At 53.2% G+C, this 26,711-nt stretch overlaps 1 protein-coding gene across 4 annotated transcripts in view; it reads right to left on the reverse strand.

The window, feature by feature from the left end:
• Positions 1-26,711, reverse strand: part of KIRREL1 (kirre like nephrin family adhesion molecule 1) — a 96,906-nt gene that overhangs the window by 13,115 nt on the left and 57,080 nt on the right. For all 4 annotated transcript variants that reach the window (XM_061183258.1, XM_061183257.1, XM_061183256.1 and 1 more), the window contains exons 2-3: positions 5,067-5,216; positions 3,130-3,279 (exon numbers count right to left, since the gene is read on the reverse strand). In XM_061183258.1, coding sequence (XP_061039241.1) covers positions 3,130-3,279; positions 5,067-5,085 — 169 coding nt within the window. In that variant the 5' untranslated portion in view covers positions 5,086-5,216. The remainder of the gene's footprint in view (positions 1-3,129; positions 3,280-5,066; positions 5,217-26,711) is intronic.

Genomic DNA, 26,711 nt, shown 5'->3' on the forward strand with positions numbered 1-26,711 from the left:
CTTCCCTTGTAACGTTGACCCTCGCCCTTTGTTCAGGGAAGGCCGCCCACCTGTCACCTCTGCCACTAGCCCACCTTTCTCTTCGTATCTGGGGCAAAAAGGAAAATAAGGCTGTTGAGGTGTCTGCTTATCCATCACGACCATGCTCAGTTAGGCGTGTGTCCCTGTGTATGTTTATGAACACATTTTTAGGATTTGTGACTTAAGTCTGTATATCAATATGTACATGTGTCTGAGGCCTCAGCTTCCTTGTTTGTAAAATTCAAAAAACACATTGACATCTGTCCCCCAGAGTCGTTACAGTGAAGGTGAAAGGAGACCAAGGATATGAAGCTGACTGTAAACTGTAACGTGATCGACGGCATCTCCACCATCCACTGAACGCCCACCGCATGTCAGCTCAAGCGCCTCACGTATACGATTTCATTTCATCCTCACCACAAAGTACATTTCATTAATCCTTTCATGGTAAATACCATTAACCCCCATTTACAGACAAGGTACTGAGGCTCAGGGAGTTTAGGCCATTGTGCTCAGAGACGGGAGAGTGAGCTGAACGTCAGGGCTGGGATACGGACCAGGCCCGCCGACCCTGAGCCATGCCCATCACCACTGCACTCGAGCGGTTATTGCTGTGAGTAATGAGGGAGCCGTGGATCTGTAGATATATATTATGCCTGCGTCCGCATCTGCGAAGGAGTGGGAGGCAGCTTCTCAGAGTCCCGAGGAAGGAAGAATGAAAGGCCATTCTGTGACCTGGGCTGGTCTGGGTGAGCCACTGAGGGGCATGGCTACAGGGGAGGCGAGGTGATGAGGCTGGCCGTGTACAGGGAGGCTGATTCCAAGCAGTGAACACAGCCCGCTCTCGGCCCTGCCCCGCCTCTGAGCCCCAGGCTGCCATGAACGAAGGCTGTGCGCAAGCAGGTGAGCAGGGAGGATGCATAAATATCTTGCCTTCTCAGTGCCTCCACGTGGCTGCAGGAGGCAGGGAGTGTGAGAATTGCGGAGAGACAAGGAGGGGGAGGGAGGGGAAAGGAGTAGCCGGGTTCATCTTTCATCCCTTTTACTCTTGGGGCCTCCTCCTGCCCCCCTCATCCACCTAAATCACTCAGACAGGCTATGAAGGCCCACACCCTCAACACTGACTGTGCCCTGCAAACAAGCCAGTCTGCTCCTCCCTCGCTGGCTCGCAAGTTTTTGTATACAAGGTACTCCTCCTTCTGGGGTTCCCATCGATATTCTCCTCTTCCAGGAAGCCTTCCCTGATTGAACCAAGGCACTGGATGCCATTATGAAGTTCCTGGAATATCTACGGGCTTGGTTGGCCTTTACTCATCTCTCTCTATTTCTCCGTCTCTGTGCTGGGGTAGGAGAGGGAAGGGAGAGTATCAGGGGCCCCTCATTAGAATGGAAGTTCTCCAGTCTAGAAGTAGCACCTTCCAGGATCCAAGCCAAAGCAGTTAGGGAGGGAAAAAGACAGAAGGTCTCCTAAGAATCTCACGTTCCCTTGGAATGCCTGGTCGAACGTCGGGGCTCATACACTCTCCAATGAGGAGTGGAAGTTGATGTCTTGGCATCCCATGCCTACCCCTGGTGGTTAGCTAACTCTTGCTCCCTAACCTCCATCCTGCTCCTTGTTAAGTCTTCCCATTTGTCCTCACCGGAGAGGAAAAGCCAGTCATCCACCAGCCCTGAGTCCTAGTCCTTCAGGGTCTTTACATCCAGAGAAACTGGCTGTCGGGTCCCTCCAGTCCTCAGTTACTCTGACACCTCACATCTGCCCAGACCTTCGGAGTTTACAACTCCCTGCTCAGGGAGCAGCAAAGCCGCAGTTGCTAAGAAAAGGCTGGCAGCATTATGCCATGTTACCGATGAGAAAACTGTTGTCCAGAGCTTATGACCTCTTCAGGGTCGTGGTGCCAAAATGGACCAGGTCTCCTGACTCCCAGTCCAGACCGCTTCCCACCACACTCAGATGACTTGTCATGTTCTCACCTTTCTCCCCCAAGTAAGAACATGCCTTGTGTCTACACTCACTCACCTCAGCTCCCCCCTCCTTTCTCCCATCCCTCCTGGGGGTGTCCCCCACTTCAATGATTTCAGGACTGGGGAGAGAAAATAGAGGGAGCAGGACAGATCAATTGGAGGCAGGAAAAAAGAAAGGGACAGAGTGGATGACAAAGAGGAAGAAAGAGGGTGACAGGCAGACAGAGCCAGGCCGGAGACAAGCAGAGCAGAGGCAGAGGCCCAGCTTGAGGGAGACAGAAAGACTGATGGAGCTGGAGGTACCGCCAGGGAGGAGAAGGCACGGAACAGGGGAGGCGAGGGCGTGTCAGAGCTGGCCTCATTCCGTACTGCGTGCAGGAGAGAATCCCCTCATTATGCAAATGGCCCTGGGTGTTGCCATAGAGGGACATCTGTTCTGTATCCCATGGGCAGCAGCCGGGGGGCTCGGCTTCCGAGACAAGCACTCCTCCAGCAGCTCCTGCAGACTCAGCCAGGACCCCTGCCTACCCCCCCCGCCCCCACCCCCCAGTTCTCAGCCTTCAAAGCCCAGTCCTGCTCCCCTGTTCCCTGAGGAGGGCTCGAGGTGAAGCAGAAAAGAAGGGGTGTGTGCTGAGGGGGGAAAGGAGGGAGCGAAGGGAAGAGGGGCTGAGTTCAAGGAAAAGGAGCCAAGCGGGTAGTTTCTGGGGCTCCGAGGCAGCTGAGAGGGAGAGGAAGGGAGAAGCTTCCAACAAGCCCATCTGCCAGGAGAGGCCCAGTCCCCATCACCCCAATATGCCCCCACTCTGGTGGGGAGAGCTTTGTGTCCAGAAGGCAGAGCCCCGTCCCTGCGTGGCCTGGGCACAGGCAGGGGCAGAGAGGATGCCAGAGCTCACACAGTCTGCATGTCCAGCAGTGGGTGCCCACATGCCCATTTTTTCCTCTTCTATCTGAACTTGGCTTTGGAAGAAGTTTAAAGGATTTGGGGAGGGAAAGCTAGGGAGACAGTGGGGGCAGACATGAGGCCAGGAATAGAGAGGGAGAAGCTGGGAAATAAAAGAGGAAACTGGAGAAGGGGGGACAGCCAGGATGCCAAGAGAAAGAGACAGGAGGCTGGGGGCCCTGCAGGATGTCGGGGGTTATTACTGAGCACGGTGAGTTTCGCTCGCCGGGAGCGCAGGGCGGCCTCCGTGGCCTGGCACTCGTAAGAGGCGTCGTCAGAGAGTTCGGCATCTGTGATCTCCAGGTTGTACTGCCCGGCGTCTGCAGAGCCCACGACCCGGTACCGTGGCCAGGCTGCAGGAACAGAAAGGGCGAGCCCAGGTGAGCCCAGCCCCAACCTGGGGATCGACCTGGACCACCCTCCCCCGAAGGGTGCATCCTCTCCCCACGTCAGGGTCCGCATCCCATTCCAGGGCCAGCACTCCTCCCTCCACCCTCTCCTGGGACCACCCCCCCCCCAGGGGACCTTGACGAGGATGAGGTCCCCATGCAGACACTGTGATGTCACAACCTCCTACAGTGAGGATGGGAGCCACAAAGCAGGAGGAGTGATGGGGGAGAGCAGAAGAGGGGGCTGAGCAGAGGCAGATGAAATCTCCGAGGCTGTTTGCAGACAAATGTCTCTCATAATAATAGGAAAGAAAGAGGAAAAAAAAAAAAAAAAAAAAGGCAGACAGCAGGGAGAAAAGGAGAGAAAGAGAGGAGGGTGTGTGGGCGTTAAGAAATATAGGCCATCGCAGCTCAGACATGAGCTCACCAGGGCCAGAGGGAAGCCCAAGGCAGGCTAAGGTCTCACCATCACTCGCCTAGGGAGGGATGCGCAAGGCAGAGTCCTGCCAGCTCCCTGAAGGAGCCCCTAAACCAAGAGTCCCGTCCCCTGCAGAAGCCACGGCTGTGGCAGGTGAACCTCTGGCCTCTGCAATCCAGTCTCCCTCACCCTCCATCCTCCAGGCTCTTGCCCACCCCCTCACACTCTGTCCTCCTCTCTGGTGGTCCCCACCCATATCTATTGATCTCTCTCTCTCCCTGTTTCTCTCTTTCTATCATCAATAGATCTGCCAGCCCCATCTCCTTCCTTCAGACAGATTGCTCTATACAGACAAATTTCCCCTACCTGTTCTAATACACGGAACCCACAGCAAATAGTCTCAAGCCCTGGACAACAATAAGAATAAAAATACACCATCCCTCCCTACTTTCATCATTACACTGCTTTACAGTGAGCAATGTGTTTTCACAAAGTGTATTCTCTCACTTGGTTCAAAACTCGCAAACGCATTTATGAGGCAGGCAGACCCACGACTATTATGCCTGTTTTACACAGTAGTAAACTAAGGCCCAGAGAGGTGAAGTGGCTTTCCTAAGGTCACTCAGCTGGGAGGTGGCAGAGGCAGGTCTTGACTCCCCATCCACTCCGCCAGGCGGCCTTTCCAAAAAGTATCTTTACTTGCTTTGGAATATAGGAGGGTTTCCCCACCCCAGCACATTATGTTTGTTTCCGCAGTGGCTCCATAGTGCTTAATAAAGGCTTGATGAATGAATAAATAAAGTGCTCAGGCTGATATTAAAATGAATTTGTGACCACTGAGAGGACATTGCCTGGGCATGGGGCAGGAGAGAGGCTGGAGCAAAGCCAGCCTGGCATGAAACACTTGCAGGACATAGCAGTTACTGTGTCCTCCCCCTGCAAGAGCAGGGGAGCTCTGGAGTCTCCCAGCACCTCCTGCTTCGCCTGGCTGCCTGCAGCTCCCCTTGTGGTGTCTGTCTGTCTGAAGCTCTCTTATGTAAAGGTCTCTTGGTTTCTCTTGATCTCTCAGGCTTCCCGTTGGCCTTTCATGAGCCAGTCCACAGCCAGGAGGAAAGGCAGAGCTGTGGGTTTTGGAAAGCAGTGGAGACAGAGCTCGGGAGGAGAGGGAGGGAGACTGACTCACTCACACAGAAATGGGAGAGGGGAGGCTAGAGCACAGAGAAGAAACGTGGTGAGGAACGAAGGGATGTTGGGTCCAGGAGTCTCTGTTGGTGAGGGAGGGATGAAAAGATGGGGTAGTCTGGATGCTGGGCTGGCCGCATGGCCCACTCACCTTTGAGGCCCTGGCCCATGCCCAGCGCCAGCCCGTCCTTGGTCCATTGCACGATCCCCGAGTAGTTGAGCAGCACGCAGGCGAGCACGGCCCGCTGTCCAGCCACCACGGTCTGGTCGGCTGGCTCCTGGCTGAAGCGGGTCTGGGTCCCTGGCAAAGCCAAAGCGGCACTGGGTAAGGAGATGAGTGAGGAGAGGGCTCCACTAAGAGGCCGAGCCTCCCAGGCTCCCACTCCCACCCTGCAACGGGCCGGAGAGAGAGAGCTGAAGGCTGGGAAGGCGGACCCTCCAGCCCCTGTCCCACTTCAGCCTCAGCCCCTTCCCTCCAAGATGCCACGTGCTCGCCCTTGATTCCTTCCTCCCTCCGTGGCCCATGGGAATGGGTTTCAGGAACTGAGGTGCTCAGCAAGCAGAGAAAGTGGCGCAGTGTTATGTAAAGGCCTTAGAGACCAGACTAGTCCAACCCTCTCATTTTACAGACGAGGACACTGAGGCCCAGAGAGGACAGTCGCTTTCCCAAGGACACCCAATGAGTTAAGGACAGAGCAGGGATAAATCCTGAGCCTCGGCACTTCAGGTCCCAGGCTCTTCCTCAACCATCTCTACCAGTGCTCCCCTGCCCCCAGCCCCCTGTCAATGGGTGGCACATCCATGACACATGCTGTGGTGATGCCACGGTCCCCCTCAATCCCTGAGACATGAATATACCACCGTACCCCTACTTGGACTTGTGTATGTAGCCAACGTGAGGTCACACATGTGTACAACTATGCCAGGTACAATTCCCCCTTGAACGCATCAGGTACGTAAAGGCAGGTTCTACGGGACAGGCACGTCCACATGTACGCATATAAGTTTCCTGGATGGCGGTGAATCCCAAACAAAGTAGCTCTGAACCCACTTCTTGCACACTTTCCCCATTCCGTGTGTTCACCCCTTGCTCCCAAGCTCCGAGGGCATGAGTGCATACACATGGACACACCTGTACACGCCCAGCCTCCCGCCCCGTGGGAGTTGACAGGCCATGTGACTTGGTTCCGCTCTCCCTCTGGCTGCGGGAGCTACACATGGCTGCCCGGCTGGCAGCTCGGCCGGGAGCATTTGATTAGAGAACTGCAGAGTAATTGCCTTTAATTGTGGAGCCTAAATGGAGCAGGGAATTGGATTGCGGGTTTCTTCTCCCCCCACTGCTCCCACCCACCCACTCCAGCCAGCGCTGGTCGGCCCGGTGGTGGGGCAGTCCTGGCACTGTGCTGTGACCATCAGCTTCCCGCGCTGGGCCCCAGGAAATGGAGGGGCTGCGGGACAGCACAGGGAGAGGTCTGGGGCTTCCCACGCACGTCCCCAATCTGTCACACACTGTAACCCAAATCAGTTTTCCCCGAAACTCTGGGGACTCCTCCCCCTTCTTTCCCTCCCCAGCTCCCAAGTCTTTCCAGAGACCACAATCCCCAGATCCAACTCTTCCCAAACCCAGCTTTCCAAAATCTCTCTGATCCTCCATCACTCCCGTGTGTAAGCAAACAGAACTGTCCCCCGCCCATTCCAAGACCCCCCTCTAAGACACCAAAAAACAGGACCCTCGTCTTCTCATCGCCTCCCTTCTTCTTTTTCCTCCTCCAGCTCCATCTCTCCCCTTCTTTCCAAACCTGCCTCACATTCCCTTCTCCCAGGAAGTCCTCCTAGGTTGATCTTTACCGCCAGCTTGTCCCATCTTTCAGTCCTGCTGTCACAGCTCTATCCATGGCATTTCCTGTCTCACGCTATCAGTCTATGCCCATGCTTTTGTTTGCCATGGGGTAGAGGGCATCTGGTGGGTGACAGTGTTTGCCCTGTTTCACTAGAATGGGAACCTCTCCTCAAGGCCAAGGGCCATGCTGTCTTTTCTCTCTGAACCTCCCTGGACATTCGACATCCGGATTGGTAGTTGCACATAAAGAGGACCGAGAGAGGGGGCAGAGATGGGAGTGGATTGATGGCCAGCATATGATTTAATACAAAGAGGCAGCCTCTTTTGGTTAAGTGTGCAAATCCAGCTCTTTGGGTTTGCAGGGGGTCAAGAAGTTAGAAACAGCAGCTCCCCAACTCTGCTGACCTGACAGCCCATCCATGTCTTCTAAAGGAAAGGAAAAGGCTCACCCATATTTCCTGGGATTAGGGTGGCAGGAGCTGAGATCCTGGGGGAGGGGTGGGTCAGGTGAGTAAGCCGGCATTATTAATTCAGGCATTGCCCTCATTATTATTCAAATTTATTCATATCATTGCGCATTTCTCTAGTGCAGCTACAGGCTGCAAACTCTCCACACTCACGTTTCTCCTTCCCACAGCCCCCGGAGCCCAAGTCAAGGGCTTGCGAGTAGAGTGGCCTGTGACCCCTGGCTCAGAGATGGAATTTATATTCACAGCTTTCCTGCATGGGGCCTGGACACGCTGGTGTCCTGTTGAAGTCTCCCGAGGACAGTGAGAAGCTGGTTCCATCCATTGGGAGTGAGGAGGCAGCTCACCCCGCAGCAGGATGCAGTCAGAGTCAGCGATGGGCATCTTGCCGGAGGGAGGAGTGGTGTGACCTTGGGCTGTCACTGCCCCATCCCAGCCTCCTCCGTGTGCTCACCTGTACCTGTGACAAGTCTAGACTAAGTATTGCAAAGTCCCTTTTAAGAGCAGAGGTTTAGGAAACAGACTTAGGTTTGCATAGTGCCTCTGCCACTTCCTACCAGTGTGACCGTGGCTGAGTTACTCTCTAAGCCTCATTCTCCTTACTGGTAAACTGGGGGATGATGACGCTTACCCGGATTGCTGAAGAGTTAAATGGGATGAGGTGGATGACATGCCTGGTACATTCCCTTGCCTGTGCCCACTGAATGGTAGCTATGACCCTATTTCTCCTGGGCAGTTAGATAATCAGAGGGACCGGTGGAAACATGAGCAGTGACATGACAAAGAAGGTATCTGTCGTCCTGCGGATTTTGAAATAGTTCCCTCTTGGCATAGGCCTGGGTGAAGCAATTTGGAGACGGGGAAATGGAAGCAATAACCCAGAAGAGAGTCCAGAGAGGAGGGGAAACGAGGGGTCTCAGGAATTTAACTTGATGGAAAGGCCGTGTAGATCCTGAGCCTGCAAAAGTGGCAAGCAATATTGGTTGGCCCCAAAACAGCCCCTGCAGCCAAGACAGTATCTGAGAGAGAGGCCAGATGTCCATGGGTTGTCCTGACCTGGATCAAGATTAAGAGAAAGCCCCAAGCCTGCTATGCCACGGCCAAGTCCCACTCTCCCTATTTTGCACACTCCAGGCCTTTCTCCTTGCCTCCAGGTCCTTACACAGGCCTTTCCTGGACAGAACACTGCTCCCTCCCTTTCCCTTGGGATTCAAATAGTCACCTCCTCTGTGAAGTCCTCCTTGCTTGCCTTCATGCCCTCAGAGCTCTCTGTACTAACTTCCCACCTCTGCTATAGTAGGTCCACGCTGCATTGCCCACCACTGCCCAGCCCAGGGGAAACTCCTTGCGTCTGGACTGTGTCATTCAGAGCACCAGTCCCATCACCCAGCACAGGGCCTGGCTGCCAGGCACACAGCAGGTGTTGCGAATAAGTCTGTTGATTGATGGAGTGAGAGTGAGCAAATGCCTGAGTGAACAGTCCTGCCTGTGCAACCCCATCGAGGGAAGGAGGCAAAACACCCCGTTCCCCAGGTCAGGCTCACAGACTGCGGTAAAGGCAGACAGGGCAGGAGAGTAGAGGGGCGGGACAGGGCTCTCCCTGCTGGGGGGGGAGGAACGGTGCTGGGGGCAGTCCTGGGAGGCTCCCTGAAGGAGGGAGTGTGGAGCAGAGCTGAGACAGGTAGGGGAAACAGAACTCTGGAAGTTTCTGGTGCAATGATGGGGATGGGTGAAGAGGGGATATGGGGAGTGCTGAGAAAAAAAGCCTAGAAAGTGAGCCATGAGTGCAGGCATCAGACAGGCACAACAGGAAGGGAAGAGGTGGCGTTACAAACGAAAAGGAGGTACTGGGTACATGTCAAGAAGGCACCAAGAACCAGCATCAGTGGTCTCACAAGAATACACACAAATCAGAGAACACACACATGCCTCAGAGGTCCCGGTGGCCTGGGCCTTCCACCGGCCATGACGTCTGTGACATCTGTGACACCTGTGACATGGAGCAGAGTCTGCATTGGAACTGGCGGGTAGGGGTGGTGGTGAAATGTCAGCCCCATCCCTGTGCCCACACCCCACTTCCAGGAAATAAAACCAGGGCAAACCAAAATGCAGGGGACTGGCTTGATGTGGGATGGGACTCAGGAAGAGCCTGAACACAAACAGAATGGTGACAAAAGACCAGCCTCCGAAGCAGCAGCGGCAGCACTGAATCAGCAGCCTTGCCTGCCTGGCAGCTCCAGTCTGGGGCGAGTGCAAATCCGCGTGTGTGTTTTTAAGTGAATTCCCGCCTGCTTTCATCCCGCTGCCTCCCTGTCTTCAGACACCATCACAGATGTTGGTGAGCTCTCAAGCAGCCATTGTGAAGGCAGACAGAGAAGAAGTGTGCTGTACACAGCCGCACGCAAACTCACACACTTACAGACTGATGGGGAGGCTGGCAGAGGCGCCTATGACACCGGGAAGTGGAGACAAAGACAGACCAGGCAGAGGGAGAGTGAAAGAGAGAAAGGAGACTGGAGGAGAAGCAGGAAGGCAAGAGGAGATCTTAGTTAGAAAGAGGCCAGGAAAGAAAAAGACACAGGCCCAGAGCAGAGAAACAGAGAGAAAAGCACTGGGAAAGGTCTGGTGATACAAAGACGCCCCGGCGCCACAGAGACCCAGGCCAAGGCAGAAAAGCAGGGCAGGAAGGTGATGGTGAGTGTGGTCACAGGGGGCCAGGACCTCATCTCCAGCTCGGTTCCGTCTTTCAGATGTGTTGCCAGAAGGTTGGGGAGGTCTCAGACTCCAGATGGGTGCCATGGGGTGGGGCCTCTGGGCTCCTCCCCTATTTCCCCCCAGCTTCCCCCCAGCCCTCCTTCCTTCTAGGTTAACCCTGGCCCTCACCATCCCACCCCATAACACAAAGCTCCTCTGGCCTCCACCTTGGAATGGTTCCCTCCCCCCTTCTTCTTCCGCATTGTTTGGGCTTCTGGTTATAGCACTTATCACAGCCTGCCTTGGATTAAAAGTTACTCGTGTGTGTGCGTTTCTGTCTTTCGCGGTCTCCTGGGAGCCCCTGGAGAACAAGAGTTGCTTGGATTTACCTTTCTTGTCCCTTCAGTCCCAGCAATGTTCCTTAATAATGCTAACTCCCAATTAGAAGATGCTGACTATGTACTGGGCACCAGTGCAGATGTCTTAGAGACACCGTTCCCATCATTATAATCCAGGGCACAGTGGCGGTTATGGTCTCCACGTTACAGTGAAGGGAAATAAGACTCAGACAGGAAGTGGCAGAACTAGTGCTCTTGGCACTGTGCTGTGCTGTAGGAATATCCAGGAAGTATTTCCTGAATACACTGGACTCATGGCCTCCACCCCAGAGAACTTCTGGTGCCCCCAAGCTCTGCGCCCATCTGCTACTTCTGATCTCCACTCTATACTCAGACCTGCATCTTAACTGTGTTTACCTCCTGGGAGGGCGCTGCTCCCTCCTGAGATCTGGGGCTGGCCTGTACCCTATAGCCACGCAGGACTTGCCCCACACGCTGCAACCAACCATCGGAGAAGCCTTGATGTAAATATGCCTACATGAAGGGAGAGTGGTTCCAAAGGCTGGCAGGACCATCAGTGGCACCTAAAGAGGTTTTCAGTCAATCGCAAATGTCACCCTTTATAAGCCACCAATGCCCACCAGTAGAAGTGGTAGCAATAATATAGCCCCTGCTTATGAAGCGCCAGTCGCTGTGTCAAGTACCTCACGAAGACTAGTTCACTTAATGTACACACCAACATGATGAGGTAGGTACCATTAGTATCCCTAATAAGGACCTAAGGTTCAGAGAGATAAGCAACTTCCTGCCAGGCACACAGCTGGTAAGTGTCGGGGCCTGTAAGCAAGGCCAGGGGCCAGAACACCTGGCTCCCCCGGAACGCCACCTCGCCAGCCTGGCTACTGCTGCCTTCCACCTCTCACCATCCCCTGGGCCTCTTAGCTCAGACTCTGGCCATTGTGCAAACTGGGGCCTCTCCGTCTCCCCTTGATACTGTCCCCTCACTAGGACACCCTCTCCTCGTCTCTCAGCATCACCCCCCTCTCCTTCCCAACGCTGATCTTCCTGGGGTGACACTGCCTTCCAGCTCTGCTCACTCTCCAACTCCCACCTCCATCCTCAGTACAGCACAGGAGAGGCCACCTATCCCCATCTGTGTGTGTGAACACATCTTCTGTTCCCGCTGGGCCTATCCCCGCAGTTGGGAACTAGGCTCCCACAAAGGCCTGGTGAGGACAGAGAGGTTGAATCCCATTTTTGACTGAGAACTAGGAAGTGACCTCTACATCTATCGTAGAGAGGCTGGAAATGCTTACAGATTCTCAGACACAGCTGTATAGTTCTTGTGGACACATATGTACCACAGCACATAAGCACACGTTCACTGGTGCTCATGCACACACACACACACACACACACACACACAGACTTTTGCACCTTTGCATTCAAGTACAAGTTTCTGCACCCCATGGACGCCTTTTTGCACCCGTGTCTTGGCACATGTACCTTGGTGGTCAAGTTCCCGGAGCCTTGCCTGCTATGCCAGCCGGGAACAAGACAGGGAGTGGAGCCAAACACAGGAGACGCCAAGGAAGCCGGGCTGCAGGAGAGAGGGGTGGTGGAGGCCGAGCCCTGTCTCCCCGGATTTATCAAATGAGAAGTAATGAACCCCCCGGGCCGGAGCAGTCCCCATGCTCTCCACTCCAGATCGCTGCTGGTTCAAAGGGAAGACTTTGATTCGCACCGACAGCTTTCAGATGGAACTAAATCTCTCCACACTCTACTCTTCCTTCCGCCACTCTCCCTCCCTCTCTCTGCCCTCACATCTTCGCTCTCCCATCCTCCCCCAAGAGCTTCTCCCCGACCTCAGCCATCCCCTTGTTGCTCTATGAAACATACAACAGCCAGAGAGGGCCCCTCCTGTCCATTGGATTCTCTCACGGAGAGAAGAGGATTGCAATTCTCTGGGCTGGGCCAGCAAAGGGGAAAGGAGAGGAGAAAGGGAGATTTGCACTTTTGATAAAGGAGGCAGGGGAGAAGGGAGGAAGGGAGATTTCAGGGGGTGGGGGGGGTGGGAGGAACGAACTGGCTGGGGCGGGCAGAACGAGGACGAGGATAGGAGAGAAAGACAGAGACCCCGGCGGCCCACAGCAGAGACACAGAGGCAGAGAGAGAAGCAGGTTCAGAACCCTTAGACCAGAAGCTGCCAGGAGGGAAGTACCACGCCTGCCCAGCCGACTGGCCATGAGGGGTGTGGGTCTGCTGATTCTGCCTTACACAGAGCCCAGCCCAGAATCCAAAAGTGTCCAAACGTGATGTGACCTGGAGACTATAAGCCCCTCTTTTGAGAGGTCAGGGGTCAGGGGTCAGAAAGCTGCACTGACTTGCTCCCAGCAGGTAATCTCAGGCTTGGCTGTGAGTAGAGGTCTGGTGATATGGACATCAGATGAACACCCTGAAGACAAGTTTCTCAACATTCAAGGACTATTATGGCCTCCACTCTGCTGCCCACCAGCATTTACCATAGAAAGTATCTCACAGTGTGAAGTGAAAAAGACACAGTGGGCAGCAGGGGCCTCAGAAGCGGACACCTCAGCTCCACTGGCCCACCTACCTTCACCCCCTTCCCACTTTTGGTCCTTTCTCATCCCAGGAGGCCAAAGCCGTAGGTAGAAGAAGCAATCTCTCCTCCCTCCCCACAAACTGCTTGGCCAAGCCACCCCGATGTCTATCTCCAAGGCTGGGGTATGGTAGGGACAGCTGAAGGGGAATCTTTCCAGGGACCAGATGGGCTTTTACAAGTGGCCACAATCTGGCCTGGTTTCCTTGCATTGAACAGACCAGAGAGGCTGGCTGCAGAGGCCGGCCGTGGGGCTGGTATTCATAGTGACAGGGCACAGGAGTTTATTGGTCTGGGCCAGTGTGTTACTCACCGAAAGAGGCAAGAACAGAACCCTGAAAGAGGCCAGGGGAACTGGCCCAGCACCACCTGCTAGCAGGGACAAGAGCACTCTGGGCCAGAAGTCAGGAGGCGTGGGCTTATCTGGTCCCGGCTCTGCCCCATCCAGCTGCGTGACTTTGTGGGGGGCATCACTTCACTTCTCTGGGTCTCAGCTTCCTTAAACTGTAATGAGAGGGGGCTGAAGTACTAGGCATGGAAAGACCTTTCTGGCTCTGATGTTCTAAGATTCTATTGCATCTCCTGCTTTCCTGGGGCCTCAGCCAGACCTTGCTGACACTCCCAAGAACTCAGCCCCATACTCCAGACAGTGAGAGAACTGGTGTACCTGGGGCCATCCTGGCATTTCCTTCCAGCAGGGGTGTAGAGGGAGGGCTGCAGGTTTATGACACTAAGACAGCAGCTGAGAGAACCCACAGGATGCATCCAGCATCGGAAAGAAAGGCCATTCTTTGATTTCCCCTGTAAGGAACTCCCCATCAGAGTTCCTTGCATCCCCTTCCACTAGGTTCATGGTGGAAAAAAAGAGGATAGAGGGCAGGCAATCCTGAGTCTCCAAAGTGACCTGCCAGCCCAGACCCACTCACAAGGACGCTGAGCTCCTGAACTAAAAAAGACAGGCAGGTGCAGCTGGAAACGCTCCCTCCACACTGCCCCATTTGGGCCTCCAGCCCCCTCTGCCCTGCCAGCCGGGAGGCACCGGGGCCAGACCTGATCTGACAACTTTATGCAAATGTGCCCTGGCAGGGGACCCTGAGAGTGTTTTATGGGAAGGACAATGGCATTGTGAGCCCAAGTGGGGTTGGCTGGAGCAGGTATGACAGGCAGGAGGAGAAAGGGGGGGTGGCAGGGATGGTGGATAGTTCTGCTGAAAAACTGAATTTCAATCTGGCTTCAGTGGGCAAGGGAAGGGCAGTGCGGGGAGAGGAGGCAGGTGGCCGGCAAGGACTTAGCTCAGATAGGAGACAGAGGGTAAGAGGAAAGACAGCAAAAGATGAGGAGAGAGAGGGAAGGAGAAAAGAGAGCAGGACAGTCACAAAGCCAGAGAAGGCTGAAAGAGACAGAGCAAGGCCCCCGAGGGCTAGGGTTGGGAGGCAGGAAAGGAAGGAGACCCTCTGCTGCCTCCCCCCAACCTACAAGACCAAATGGAGGAGGGGCCCAAATGCCTGGCTCTCCAGCAGTCCCCAAATCCTAAAACACAGGACGCTGAAAGAGATGGCCCAACGTGCAAAGACAAAATGAGAATAGAGAAAAGGGTGGGGAGAGGGAGTCAGACAGAAAAAAAGAGAGCAAAGCAGACAAGGAGAAAGCTGGTGGCAGGAAGAGTGACAGAGAGGCTGTAAAAGAGTGTTTTAAGGGACGGAAGGAAGGAAGGAAGGAAGGAAGGAAGGAAGGGAGGAAGGAAGGAAGGGAGGAAGGAAGGAAGGGAGGGCTGAAGTGACACTGGTATAAAAGGGACAGAGGACAAGACAAAGAGACAGGACAGGGAAAGAGAAGAACATTAAATTAGAAAGAGAATCTGAAGGTTGGAGCTGGAAAGGGCCTTGATCACCAATTTAACACCTTTATTTAGAAGAAACTGGGGGTCAGTAAAGGAAAGACTGGGGGTCAGTATTTGGGGTGGGCATGTCTCCAAACTTCTGGTGGCTTCTGAGCCAGCCTCGCAATTACAGAGGGCTCCCCTTTCCCCCAGGGCACACCTCCAAAGCCTCCTCAACCTGCACTGATGATGGGGGCAAGATGGGGGTTGAGGAATCTTTACCTGGAAACCCTCCTTCCCTGAAAGGGGGGATGGGGTGGGGAAGAAGGAGCTGCAAGAGAGAAGCTATGGAGAAGGCTGGGAAGATAGATACAAATGCGGAGTGAGAGTCAGGAAAAGAAGTAGTGGGACCATCTGGGAGCGGAAAGCGAGGATGAAGATAAGGACACAGGAGGAGGAGGAAAGAAATCGGAGAAGGGGAGGGGGCAGCACAGCTTTGGGGGCTGTGCAGATGGGTGGGCGGGGACCTCTGGGGTGGATCACCACCCTAGGGCCTCATCGGAAGGTCCTGAGCATTTAGGTCAAAGGAAAGGAATGAAATCCTTGAGAAATGGAAGGGATTTTTGAAAGGATTAGCCAAGGCTGGGGAGGAGGAGAGGATGAGGTGGGCTGTATCTGAGGTAGTTCCTAAGGCAGCCGAGGGCAAGGCCCTGGTGTCTCCCCACAAATGAAGCGGGGCCCAGGTAACTGCTGGCCCTCGTCTCCTTCCCACAGGCGCCCCCGGGGGGCTAGTGCATCCTCGCCCCAGGCAGCAGTGTGCCCACCAGGGAGGTGACCAATGTGCCACTCTTCAGCCCCCGCCACCCTGCCTTTCCCCAGGCAAACACAAAGTTCATCCTGGGGTCTGACCCCATTCCCCCCTCCTACAGTGAACCCCTCCCCTCTGGCTCCTCCTCAGGCAGATGGGCGCAGGCACCCTACACGTTCTGCCCTGAAAGCTCCCTCAGCTGGCTTTAACATTCTCAGTTACCATGCTATGAATATGGCTTCAGAGTACAATCTGAGAGTGGTGAGAACTGTACCCCTGAGAGCCCCCAGCAGGCTCAAAGCCCAGGAGGAAATGCAGGTGGTCTCCAGACCCTGTCCATAGAAGTCTCCTGGCACTTTTAGGAACAGTCTCCAGAATAAAGAGCCTTAACTCTGAGAAATCCAGAAAGGTGTGGGCTGGGACAGCAGAAAGGAGGGCATTCTCTCCTTTACGCTGAAACCAAAAGAGCCCGCAGGAAATCCGGGTCTTCTGAGGCCTGACAGGAGCTCTTAGGAGCACTTCTCCATTTCAAAGTTTAATGAGCTTTATTATATTTCTGCATCACCTCGTACCCCTGTTCACCTCAAAATTAAAGAGGAAAGAGAGGAAGGAAGGAAGGGAGGGAGGGAGGGAGGAAAGAAAGAAAGAAAGAAAGAAAAGAAAGAAAGAAAGAAAGAAAGAAAAAGAAAGAAAGAAAGAAGGAAAGAAAGAAAGAGAGAGAGAGAAAGAAAGAAAAAAAGAAAAAGAAACAGCAGCAGGTCAGATCCAGGTGTTAGATCTTAATCTCCTTCCAGAGTCAGGAACCCTTCATCACAGATGACTTTACAGATTTCTCTAGGACTTCCAGATGGACTATCTGACTCTATGAGCCAGGTGAGCAGCTAATTTGGGAAGGCATGGGGCTCTGATGAGTGCTCTCAACCTTGGCCCTGGCTCTGCACTAGTGCCTCTGAGAAAGTCTGTCTTGGCAGACATGCTCCACGACCCCAGGCCCCATCACTGAGCCTTCCTTACAAACCCCCAGAAGAGACATTAATGACGGTGACCCCTAGGGGAGCAGATTTTTTAATTCATATAAGAACTATCTAATAGCACCTGGCAGTGAGCTCCCTGTCACTAAAAGTGTTCAAGATAAGGGTGGATGACCACCAGACAGCAATGTTCCAGAGGGCCCTGGGTAATACTTAAGATCCCTTTCAATTCTGGTGCTTTATGATTCTATTCACACACCTCATATATTTTCTTCTTACTTTGGGCACACACCTAACAAATAATCAATTTATAACAGTTTGATCAAGGTGGACTGAAATGGTTTGCAGAACTAAAGTTTAAAGGAAGGAATTCTGAACAGAGCCATCTACAGGGAAAAGAACAGTTCAAAAAACTGTCTAGGCTGGCAGTCAAGGATATAAATAAGACTTTGGTCCCACGGCAATTAATCAGGAAACTTCAAAGTTTCGTGTAGTTTGAGACCTGTAGTTTCATCTGTAGCTATACTGTATTTTATTCTGGCTTGTAAACTCCTTGAGGCAACAGATGTGATCTTAGTTGTGTGTCTCCCAAAGTGACTAGTACAGAAGTGCTTTGCACACAACAGGTGCTCAATAAATGTTTGTCATTTGATTCTCTGAATTAATGGATAAGGCACCTGCACCCAGAGAAAGTCAACTCAATTCAACATTCATTCATTCATGTAACAAACATTTTTTGAGTGTCTACTACAAACCAGGCACTGTCCTGGGCTCTGGGATGTAAAGTGAACAAGACAGACCTGGTCCTGCCACCACCCAGCTTACAGTCTAGTGGACACATTCACGTATCTGGGCAGTATGGCATGATGAGAGTCCTGATGGAGTGATGTGGAGGAAAGGGCATTACATCAATGGATAGACTGCATTTTTTTCACATGTCTGACTTCCACCCTGGTCTTCCCTTGGGCCGAGACCCCTATCTTCTTGGCCTTTGTTAGGTCTCAGTCCTTTCTACATCATACAAGTTAAACATTGGACACCTTGCTTGGCACACAGTAGGTATCCGATAAATACACATTTACTGATTAGAACTGCCTTGGGCCTTGAAGGCAAGAAGGATTTCAGCAGCCAGAGAGCTGGGGGCAGGGCATTGGAGACAAAGGGAACAGCATGAGCCAAGACATGGAGACATAGAAGACCAGCAAGCAGTTGGAAGTGGCTGGAATTCAGGCACATAAAGAAGTTAGAACCAAGGTCATACCTCTTTAAAAATTAAACACTTTCTCCTTCTGGGCATTCCTCAGTCTCTGCCCTCCAGAAACTTCTAGGCTGCTGAGAAAGACTGGACATAGACATAGAAAGAGGTCCAGATTCAGAGAGACAAAAGTGGAAGGTGGGGCTGATCCAAGCTCCACAGAGCCACCATGTGTCCACCTGGTAAGGTTAGGGGATGGGCTTAGAAGAATCAGAAGAACTAAGGCGGCTGTTTGGTGGTGTGAGGGTGTGTGTGGCCTTGTGTGCATTCCTGCGTCTAGTGAACTTGTGCGTGTTACCACACATCTACATACAAGTGTTGGTATGTGGCCACCAAAAGCGAGAATGGGGCACTTTCTGCCTGTAACTAGGACATCCAAGGCTTTCCGAATTAATCTCCATTTAAAAGATTTCCCGCCAAGGTGCTTCTAGAGGCCCCAAGTTGGGGTCATCTGGATCAATCCTGCATAAAGTAAAAGCAGCTCCAACCGGTAGCTCAATCGATCCATCTAACTCGGTTCATTCTACATGTGCAAGGGGCACGGAATGTTAATTTGCTGCACGGGGCTGAGGGAGTCTGGCAGTGGAGGCTCAGTAATTAACAGCTGGAGGAGCAAGGTCTCAGTATGGCAGCATTCAATAGGCAGCGGGCGGCACAGGGGAGGGAGCACCCAGAGGTAGGTCTTCAGGGTTGATGAGCGCTGGTTTCACTGATTGCTCCTGGTCTTTCCTGTTCCGCCTGACTCAGTTTGCTTGTCAGATGAAACACAAATGCCCCAAGAACAGGGGAAGCGCAGGGACACCAAAACCATTCATCGAACCACTGTTGGAAGTTTACAGGATATTGATGGCGGACATGGTGCTGATGACCAATTGGGAGTCCAGGGCAAGGGTCCGTGGAGAGACCTTCTCTTCAAGGCCATGCAAACTGATGTCTGTTCCTAGGACCCCAAAGCATGTGAAAGCCAGGGCAGCTCTATGGTCTTATTTCCATGAATGAGGCAGGAATTTAGCAGAAAGGGGAGAGCACCCTACATGTATACATGCCAACCACCCCATTATCTCCTAGCAGGTCTACACCTACACCCATCCAGTGTCTGCTACACACCTACACCCATCCAGTGTCTGCCACGCAGCCTTCAAATCTCTCTCCTCCAGGCAGTCTTCCCAGAGGGGTTGTAAAGAAGGTATTGATTTTCTTCTCCCATCCCTTCCAAACCAGCCACTCTGGCCTGTGCCCTCATCAGCTTCTCCCACGTGCCCTTTTCAACTTTTCTACAAAATTTCTACAAACATTTCACTGACCTGGGGACACCCAACCCTGCTCACTTGTCTCTTTGTCCTGTGTTCTGTGTCAGCCTCAGGACGGCCCAGACACCAGAGGAGATGCCAGGAGCACATCACTGATGGAGGTACAGACATTCAGGTATAGGAGAAACCTTGGAGAAAGCAGCCTGCCTCTCTCTGTATCTCTGATTCTTTCCTTCCCTTTCTGATCTCCCTGTGTTGCCCCCCAGGGAAATGGGGATGTGGAAAGGGGAGTCCTCTCCTTCCTCCACTTCTGTTGTCCCTGGTCTCTGCAATAACCTAATGATTTCTCATTTAGCTGCCTAGCTGTGGATGGGGAGAAGCTCCCTCTGATTGCTTGTGACGCCAATCTCACAACAAATTTATCACCTCGTTTCCTGGACGAGCCAATATTCCTCCTCGATTATCTCCCTGTGAGGGGGACAGGGCGCCATGCATTCCAACAAGCGGCTTATGCCTTCCCCGGGTATCAGAGTCAATCAAGCTCACAGCCCTGGGAAGGAAGGATGGAAGGGTGGGGTGGGAGACGGTTCTCATGGGAGCACAGGAGGGCTCCAAGAGCAAGAAAAAGACGGAGAGGACAGTGGGGAACAGACAGAAGCCTCTGGAAACGCGGCTCTCATCAGGTTTATGTGTAGGTTCTCTGAAATGGAAGCTGGTGATGGGAGCAGTGTGACCTTTGCTCAGATAATTCTGGAACTTCCTTCTCAAGCCACTCCTGAGATCCTGGCATTTCATCCAGCCACCCCCTAAATCTTGGCGTGGGGCTAACGGAGGGAGGAGAGTGATGGCCCTGGAGTCCAGCTATTTCACCCTGGAATGAAACAAGGGAGGAAGAGCCACTTGCCTACCCCATGCCCCCACTCCAGCATTCCTCAGCCCCTTGCATCCCACGGAAATGACTTTTCCTAACAAAAATCACTTGCTCCTGGCTGGGCTGCCAGAAGGGGCAGGTGTCCTGTGAGGGAACTGCCCCACATGACTGATGAGGGGAGACGAAAAGAAATTTCTCCAGCCCAAGAGGCAGTGAGTTGGAGGGATGGGGTGGGAAGTTCTCTGAAGGGAATCAACAGAGAAGGAAGGGCAGAGTGAAATCAGAGCCACAGGGGACTGCTGACAGGACCTTGGAAAATGGATCAAAGGAGAAGGAGGGAGGAGTCATGAGGAAGTGTTGCTTAAGGGCACGAGAGGAGGCCAGAGAATCATGAGAACTCCACTGGAGACAGAGGGTCCCACATGTGTGAGCACAGAAGTGGGAGAGCCTGGGCCAGGTGGGCAGTGTACAGGGGAAGGAGGGTGGGGTGGGTGCCTATGTCAGGGAGATGGAGGAGGGGCGAGGGACAGAGACTCCCAGGACATGAGAGAGGACAGGAATATCAGGGCCCCCCCATCCCCCAGGAAGGCAGGATGCAGGACCCCCATCAAGAAAGGCAGAAGGAGGAACAGAAGAGGAAAGGGAAAGGGGCTGATCACCAGGAGAGGTAGCAGATGGTTGCTATCGTTAAATGGATTCCAGTAAGTCCAGGATGCCTTAGACAGCAGAGACAGGCTTGGGTAAGCAGTGGGAGGGGGGAATTAAGGAGCGGAGCCTTAGAGGAAGGAACTTACAGAGAAGCCACACACCGATCTGTATGATTACACAGCATGTAACCCTTAGTTCTCCTTCAACACTAACCACAAGAAGGAACCCCGAACCCAGCCACAACCCAACACTAATCCCAATCCAGACCTGTCCTAACAGTCATTCTAACCCCAGATCTGAACTAGAGCATGAACTTTTTGAAGGCAACACATCTCAAATTCCCTCAGGGCCTGGTCAGCAGAAGTGATCAACAGATGTTTATTGAATACGTGAACACAGAAACTAAACCTTAACCCTTGCCCTTAACAGTCACCCCTGTTTCCAGCCTGACCCCTACTGAGCGCCGGTCAATCCCAAGCCCCAGCTCTCACTATACCCCTATCCCAATCCTAAAGGCCACCATTCTTAACTACAATTTCACTTCGTTAACTCTAATCTCCATTTTTTCTGCCTCCACACCTCTGGATAGATGGTTCAAATTCATCTGGGCAAACAAAGGTAGAGACAAACAAAAGATACCAACTCAACCTGGAGGCCAAAACAAGGTGGGAACGTAGCCCCTGAATTCTCAGGCTAATTCTGGATGCTTTCGTCTCTGGCCCAGCTGCCCAGACCTTTCTGCCCCAGGGTCCGAGAAAGTGGGACGGAGCATGGCTATAAGGTTCGGGGCAAAAGGAACCTAATGCTTGAGACCCCAGGAAGAGTGATTCAGATCTGAAGAGGCCAGAGTGAGCAGAGAGAAATGCGACAGAGAATAAGTGAATGGACTCCAGCTCAGGAGCCAGAGACCCAACATTTATCTTCCCGCTCACAGCTCCGACCTTGGGAATCACTTGCCCAGACACAGGGTGCAGGAACGCTTCGTAGGGTGCCTGTGGGAAGCCCTGCAGCAGGGAGGGTGCTGTGAAGGTGCAGAGCTGCTTCGAGACTCTCCCCCCTCCAAGGAGCAAGGCTCTCCCCATCTCTTAGGACCTGTCACTGCGGTGCCTGGGAGAGGGGCTGAGTATTCTGTTCTGTTCTTGCTGCAGCCAAATCTGATTATCGGGACGTGTGATGGGTGAGCTGGGTTTGGACCCCCAGCTCAGGGAGTGGGATGATGGAGTTAGCCTGTCCCTCTTTCCCCAGGGGATGAAGCATCGGGTCCTCGATGTCATCTGGAATGTGTGCACCTCTGAGATGTCTCTCTAACCAAGATCCTCGGGAGATCCCTCTCCAACCATTTCTTGATATAAAGACTTCTGAGCACTGAAGCGCCTGCACAAGCTCCCCACGTTCTGCCGAAAGCAGGATCGGAACCCCGGTGTGAGAATCCCCAGCCCCGGGTGAGACCTAGTGCCTCTGGCCAGCTGCTGCATCTGTGGGGGTCACTTGGAGGGAGGGAGTGGAAAAGCCTGCCTCTGCTTGGCTGGGGCCTCCAGGCATTTCTCAGTGACAGCCGTGGGCCTTGGAAGCCTGGGGCAGGGCAGGGAGGGAGGAGGGAGAGCGACAGTACAGAATAATAATGAAGGATTTTTAATAACTCATCAGCTACGGTGTCAGCTCAACAGCAGTGGCAGCGCAACCCGTTGGGAAAACTTTGCGAGGAATTGTCTTCCTGGGAAGTGAGAGGAGTCAGAAGGGCTGAGGGCAAGGGGAAGCGTCCTCCTCGTCCCCGGCTGCTCAAAGCTTTGAGTTAGTATCCAGCCAGTGGTGCAGGATGAAGTGCAAGCAAGGTCACAAAGCCCCAGGCCTGGCCCTCTGGGAGCTTCCACTCCGGATCAGACCCACGGGTCACGGACAGGACTGAGAACAGGAGCAATCTATGAAGTCACTGCAGACAGAGCACAGGCAAGCCGCCCTCCAGGAAAACACAGCCCCCCCCCCAACTTGCTCTCTGAAGTCTGCAAGGCAATTACACACTTACCGAAGGGCTCCTTCTCTTGACCTAATAATTCACCAAGGAATTGTTTGAAGTAGGGGTGTCATCAAAGACACTGTTAGAGAAAGCCCTTTCCAGTGGCCTCGTTTTCCTGATGAGGATACGGAGGTCCAAAGATGTTACAAAGACAGTTGATGGCAGGGCAGGATTCCTAGAAACGAGAAATCCAGGTCTCCAAAAAATAAATATGATTTTATAAAAACAAGTTCCATATACTTTTCAAGGGCCAACTGCTACAAAGAGAGCAGTACCCTGGGACTCCAGTGTGTCAAGGGCAGCTATCTTTTAGGTGAGAGCCATGAGGGAACTTGGGGTAACCATCATAACCATTATATGCCTTCTCTTTTCCTCAGATCACTCTAGGAAAGCTTCCTGGAGGCAGTGGCTATGGATGTGGCCTGGGAAATGGAGAGATTTCCCAAGCCCTTGGAGTGATAAGTGCAAAAGGGTTCAGTGACATGGATAGAGGGGAATATTCTAGGTCTATGAAATGTCTTGGAAAGGAATGAAAAGATAAGGCTATTTATCAAAGACATATGTGAAAGGCACGGGGGCTGATGTGTGTGGGCTCAGAAACCTTCCAGTTCTTGGGAGGTCAAGGACCCTAAAAGCTTAGTGGCTCTGAGCAGACCACCAAAGACAAAGCGGGGTTTCCCCTCCAAGTCCGTAGCAGTGAGTTAGCTACTGGAGGCCTGGCAGCCTGCAGAGAGCATCCCACACCCTCCCATATCCCCAAAATAGAGCAGAGGGGAGGGTGGGTGTCAATCCCTCAGTTGCCTTCACTTTAGGCTGCAGTGCTGGGGGCGTGGGGACTTACACCTCTATCCCATCCAATCCCAAGAGCCCCCATAGGCGGTAACATCTCTGCATCCCCAGCCCTGGCACAAAACAGTCCCTTAACCAGCGTTTGATGAATGAAAAAAGAAATGTTGGGGGCTTTCTAGGAGGTGATAAATGAAGGAGAAATGCAGGTCTGGAAGTAGGGGTTGGGGTGTGGCAAGGGGAGGCACCTCCATACCTGGCAGAAGGCCAAGACTGTCTCAGAAAGAGAAACTAAGGCACCAAGGAGTAGGCATGTGTTCCAGAGGAGAAGTACTGAAATGAAACTCGGCAGCCAGCCCCAAGCCCGGGCCCCCGCCCCTGCCCAGCCAGCCATTCTGCAAGATGTAAAGTGCTATCTAAACGTGATGCATTATTAACACTTCAGAAATCATATTTCACAGTCGCCTGGCTGAAGCTGGGAAATGAATTCTTCCTCCTGCTCTCCAGCAGGGGAATGATTGTTGGAACCAAATGTGACAGCAGTGACATGTGACCGGGGGCCAAAAGAGGGCATTGAAGGGTGGAGGCCATGGGCACCCACGCCCGGCAGGTCCCGGGTGCTCCTCCTCTGCCTGGGGCCTTGAATCAAACACTCTGCCTCCGCCCAGGCAAGGCAGCCAAGCTGACCCCTGCCTTTCCCACCTGATCAGCCTTCAGGAGTCCCTGGCAGAAGGCAGGCAGAGCCTGTGACCCAGCCCCTCACCCTGGGACACTGCTGAGCACTCCTCAGGTGCAGGAGGAGGAGTTACAGAGGGTGGAGGATGCTCCAGTCTGATGGGAGAGGCAAGGTCTCAGGATGGACACACAGGAGCAGATCTAGAAGGACGACGGGCCCTAAGTCACTACTGCAGGGGCTACACGGAAGAGGATGGCACGGAGCGCGTTGGGGAAGGAGAGCCATGAGGAAGTGGGACGAGTGTTCTGGGTGGGGTGAGAGGCCTCCAGGGAGGTCCAGATATGGAAAAGAGAACCATGTTGACAAACAGGGAGGTGTTTTGCCCAACTGGGCTGGAAGGAAAGGAGTGGGCAGGATGGGGGGAGTGGGAGGGGCATGTCCCCGGCAGACAGGAGGAAGCAGGCAGTGAGCTGCATCCTGTCCTCACTGGGATTCACCAGCCACGAAACAGGGAGGGAAGAGGGAGGTGAGGGAGAGTCCTGCCTGCAAAGACCAGTGTCTACTCATCGGTACGAAATCAGAGGGCCTCATGTGGCAGATGTGAAAGAGGAGAAGCTGCCGAAGTCACTGCCATCCCCATCCCAGGACCCAGCCCGGTCTTCCTAGAAGGTGCGGGGCTTGTGTCCGTGTGCTCCGTTAGCAGTGCAGGTGGTTTGTACTTAGGCACGGGGAACAGACGAACCGATTTTCAGTTAAAACCTTATCTACAGGGTGCAAAGATATAAAGGCGGGTGGGTTGGATTCTTTTCTAAGCCAGCCTTCAATATTTGCAGTGCCTGGAAGGAGACGAAAGGAAGGCGCCCAGGCAGCCCTGGCGACATATAAATTCTGCTCATAATTACATGACTCTCAACACCACGAGATGCCAATAACGTATTTGCAAGGCACACAGATTAATGGCGTGCCGGCATTCCCTAGGTGGTGCTTGGATGGCCAGGGCACCGGGAGGGGCTGCCGCTCTGGCCTACGTGGTTGGAGGAGCCGAGATTGCTGATGCAGACCCCTCCTCGGTTCTTCCTCAAAGCTGTCTACTCTTCAGGTCCCCCAGACCAGCCAGTTTCTCTCTCTTGGAACCCCCCAACTCTGTTAGGGTCGCAGACGTACAGGATTTAAGTTGTGTTTCTTCCAGAAGGAAGTGGACGGGGGCCTAAGGGGAGCAAGGCATAACAGAGCTGCAGAGCTGTGAACAGCTGCTGGGGATGACAGCAAATGTCAGGCTCTTGGACCTCAGGAAAGGCTCCCTCCCCTCCCTGAGTGTGGTCCCTTCCCTGGCTCCCACCTTTTTCAGGTGGGCCAGCAATAGGCTAGGCAGCCCCAAGCTCCCTCCTTCTTTTTCATCTAGAGGGGAAGGCAGATGGCGCCATGGCAAGTTCTTGGGGCTTCAGTTCCATCAATTGCCAGCTTTGCCTCTCGGAGCCCCAGTTTCATCAGTGGTCAAACAGGGATAGTGGATGGGCCGGGAAAGGCGGCAGCAAGATAGCCCAAAGAAATGAGTCTGACGATGCAACACGAAGTCCTCTAGGAAAGGAAGGTCCCCTTGTGTGCCCCCCATCGCACCCCCACCCCCACCCACAGTTTAGGCAGTAAACCTGTCAGGATGAGGAACTTCATCTTCCCCAGCTCTCTCTCTTGTTCCAATATTCCCCAGCACAGGCTGCTCTGCAGAAGAAGATACTCAATAAAATAAATATTTACTGAATTGAACAGAATGGAGGAAGAGAGACGACGAGGAACTCTCACAGCAATTTGGTGGGGGAAGGTTTTAGTAGAGGGAGTACCAAAAAGTGCATCGGCGGCTGGAAATCAGAAGAATTGGCTTGAACTCCAGCTCTGCCATTTACAACCAGGGAGATGGTGGTGGAGCCAGCACTCCTCTCCAGGCCCCTGATTCCTCATATAAAGAGCACGGGCTGGACAGAAGATCTGTGAGAAGCTTTCCAACCCCCGAGATGGTAGGAGGATGGGGAATGGGCTCCAAGAACCACCGTGAGAAAATGTCACGAGGAGTTCCTGGCACGGGCTTAGGTTGGCCATTGGCATGTTGCTCAGCACTCAGCATATTGTTTGGGATCATCAAAAATTACATAATAGCAATAGTCATGCTTCCATAAGCATCCACAGGCGACTCGTTGGCGAGAAATCCCATTGATAACTTCTGGGGAAGAGTTTCTGTCGAGTGGAAGCAGTCTGCCCCTGGTCCCACCCTCACTCACCCTCAGCTCCAGCCCATTCCTGCCACTTTGATCCCCTTCTGCCTGTGGTTCCAGCAAAAAACTGGAAGAATCCTGAAACCTAAGCAGTTGATCCAGTTCAATTCTATTCTATTCTAATCAGCAACAAGTATTGGGGACCTACTATGTGCCAGAGTTTTACTATAGAGATAAGAGGACTAACAAGGCATCACCTTGCTCTTGAGTCATTTATAATAAACCGCTTGTAGTTAAATCTAAGGCTCAGGCCAATCAGCAGCTTTGGTGTTTAGGAGAGAAGTGATTAATTTCAATGGCAGGAAGAGAGGAGGGAGTGAATAGGGACTGTGCAAAGGGTAAAATGAAGTCCTGAACCAGCAGGTATGGAAGGAAAGAGATTCTGGGCACAAAGCACACTGAGGACAAAGGCAGGGAAGAGTATGGTGTGTCTGGGGAATAGTCTGGCATGGCTGGAGCTCTGGGTATTTGT

This window comes from Eubalaena glacialis, chromosome 3 (genome assembly GCF_028564815.1).
Source record: "Eubalaena glacialis isolate mEubGla1 chromosome 3, mEubGla1.1.hap2.+ XY, whole genome shotgun sequence".
In the NCBI taxonomy this organism is placed as follows: domain Eukaryota; kingdom Metazoa; phylum Chordata; class Mammalia; order Artiodactyla; family Balaenidae; genus Eubalaena; species Eubalaena glacialis.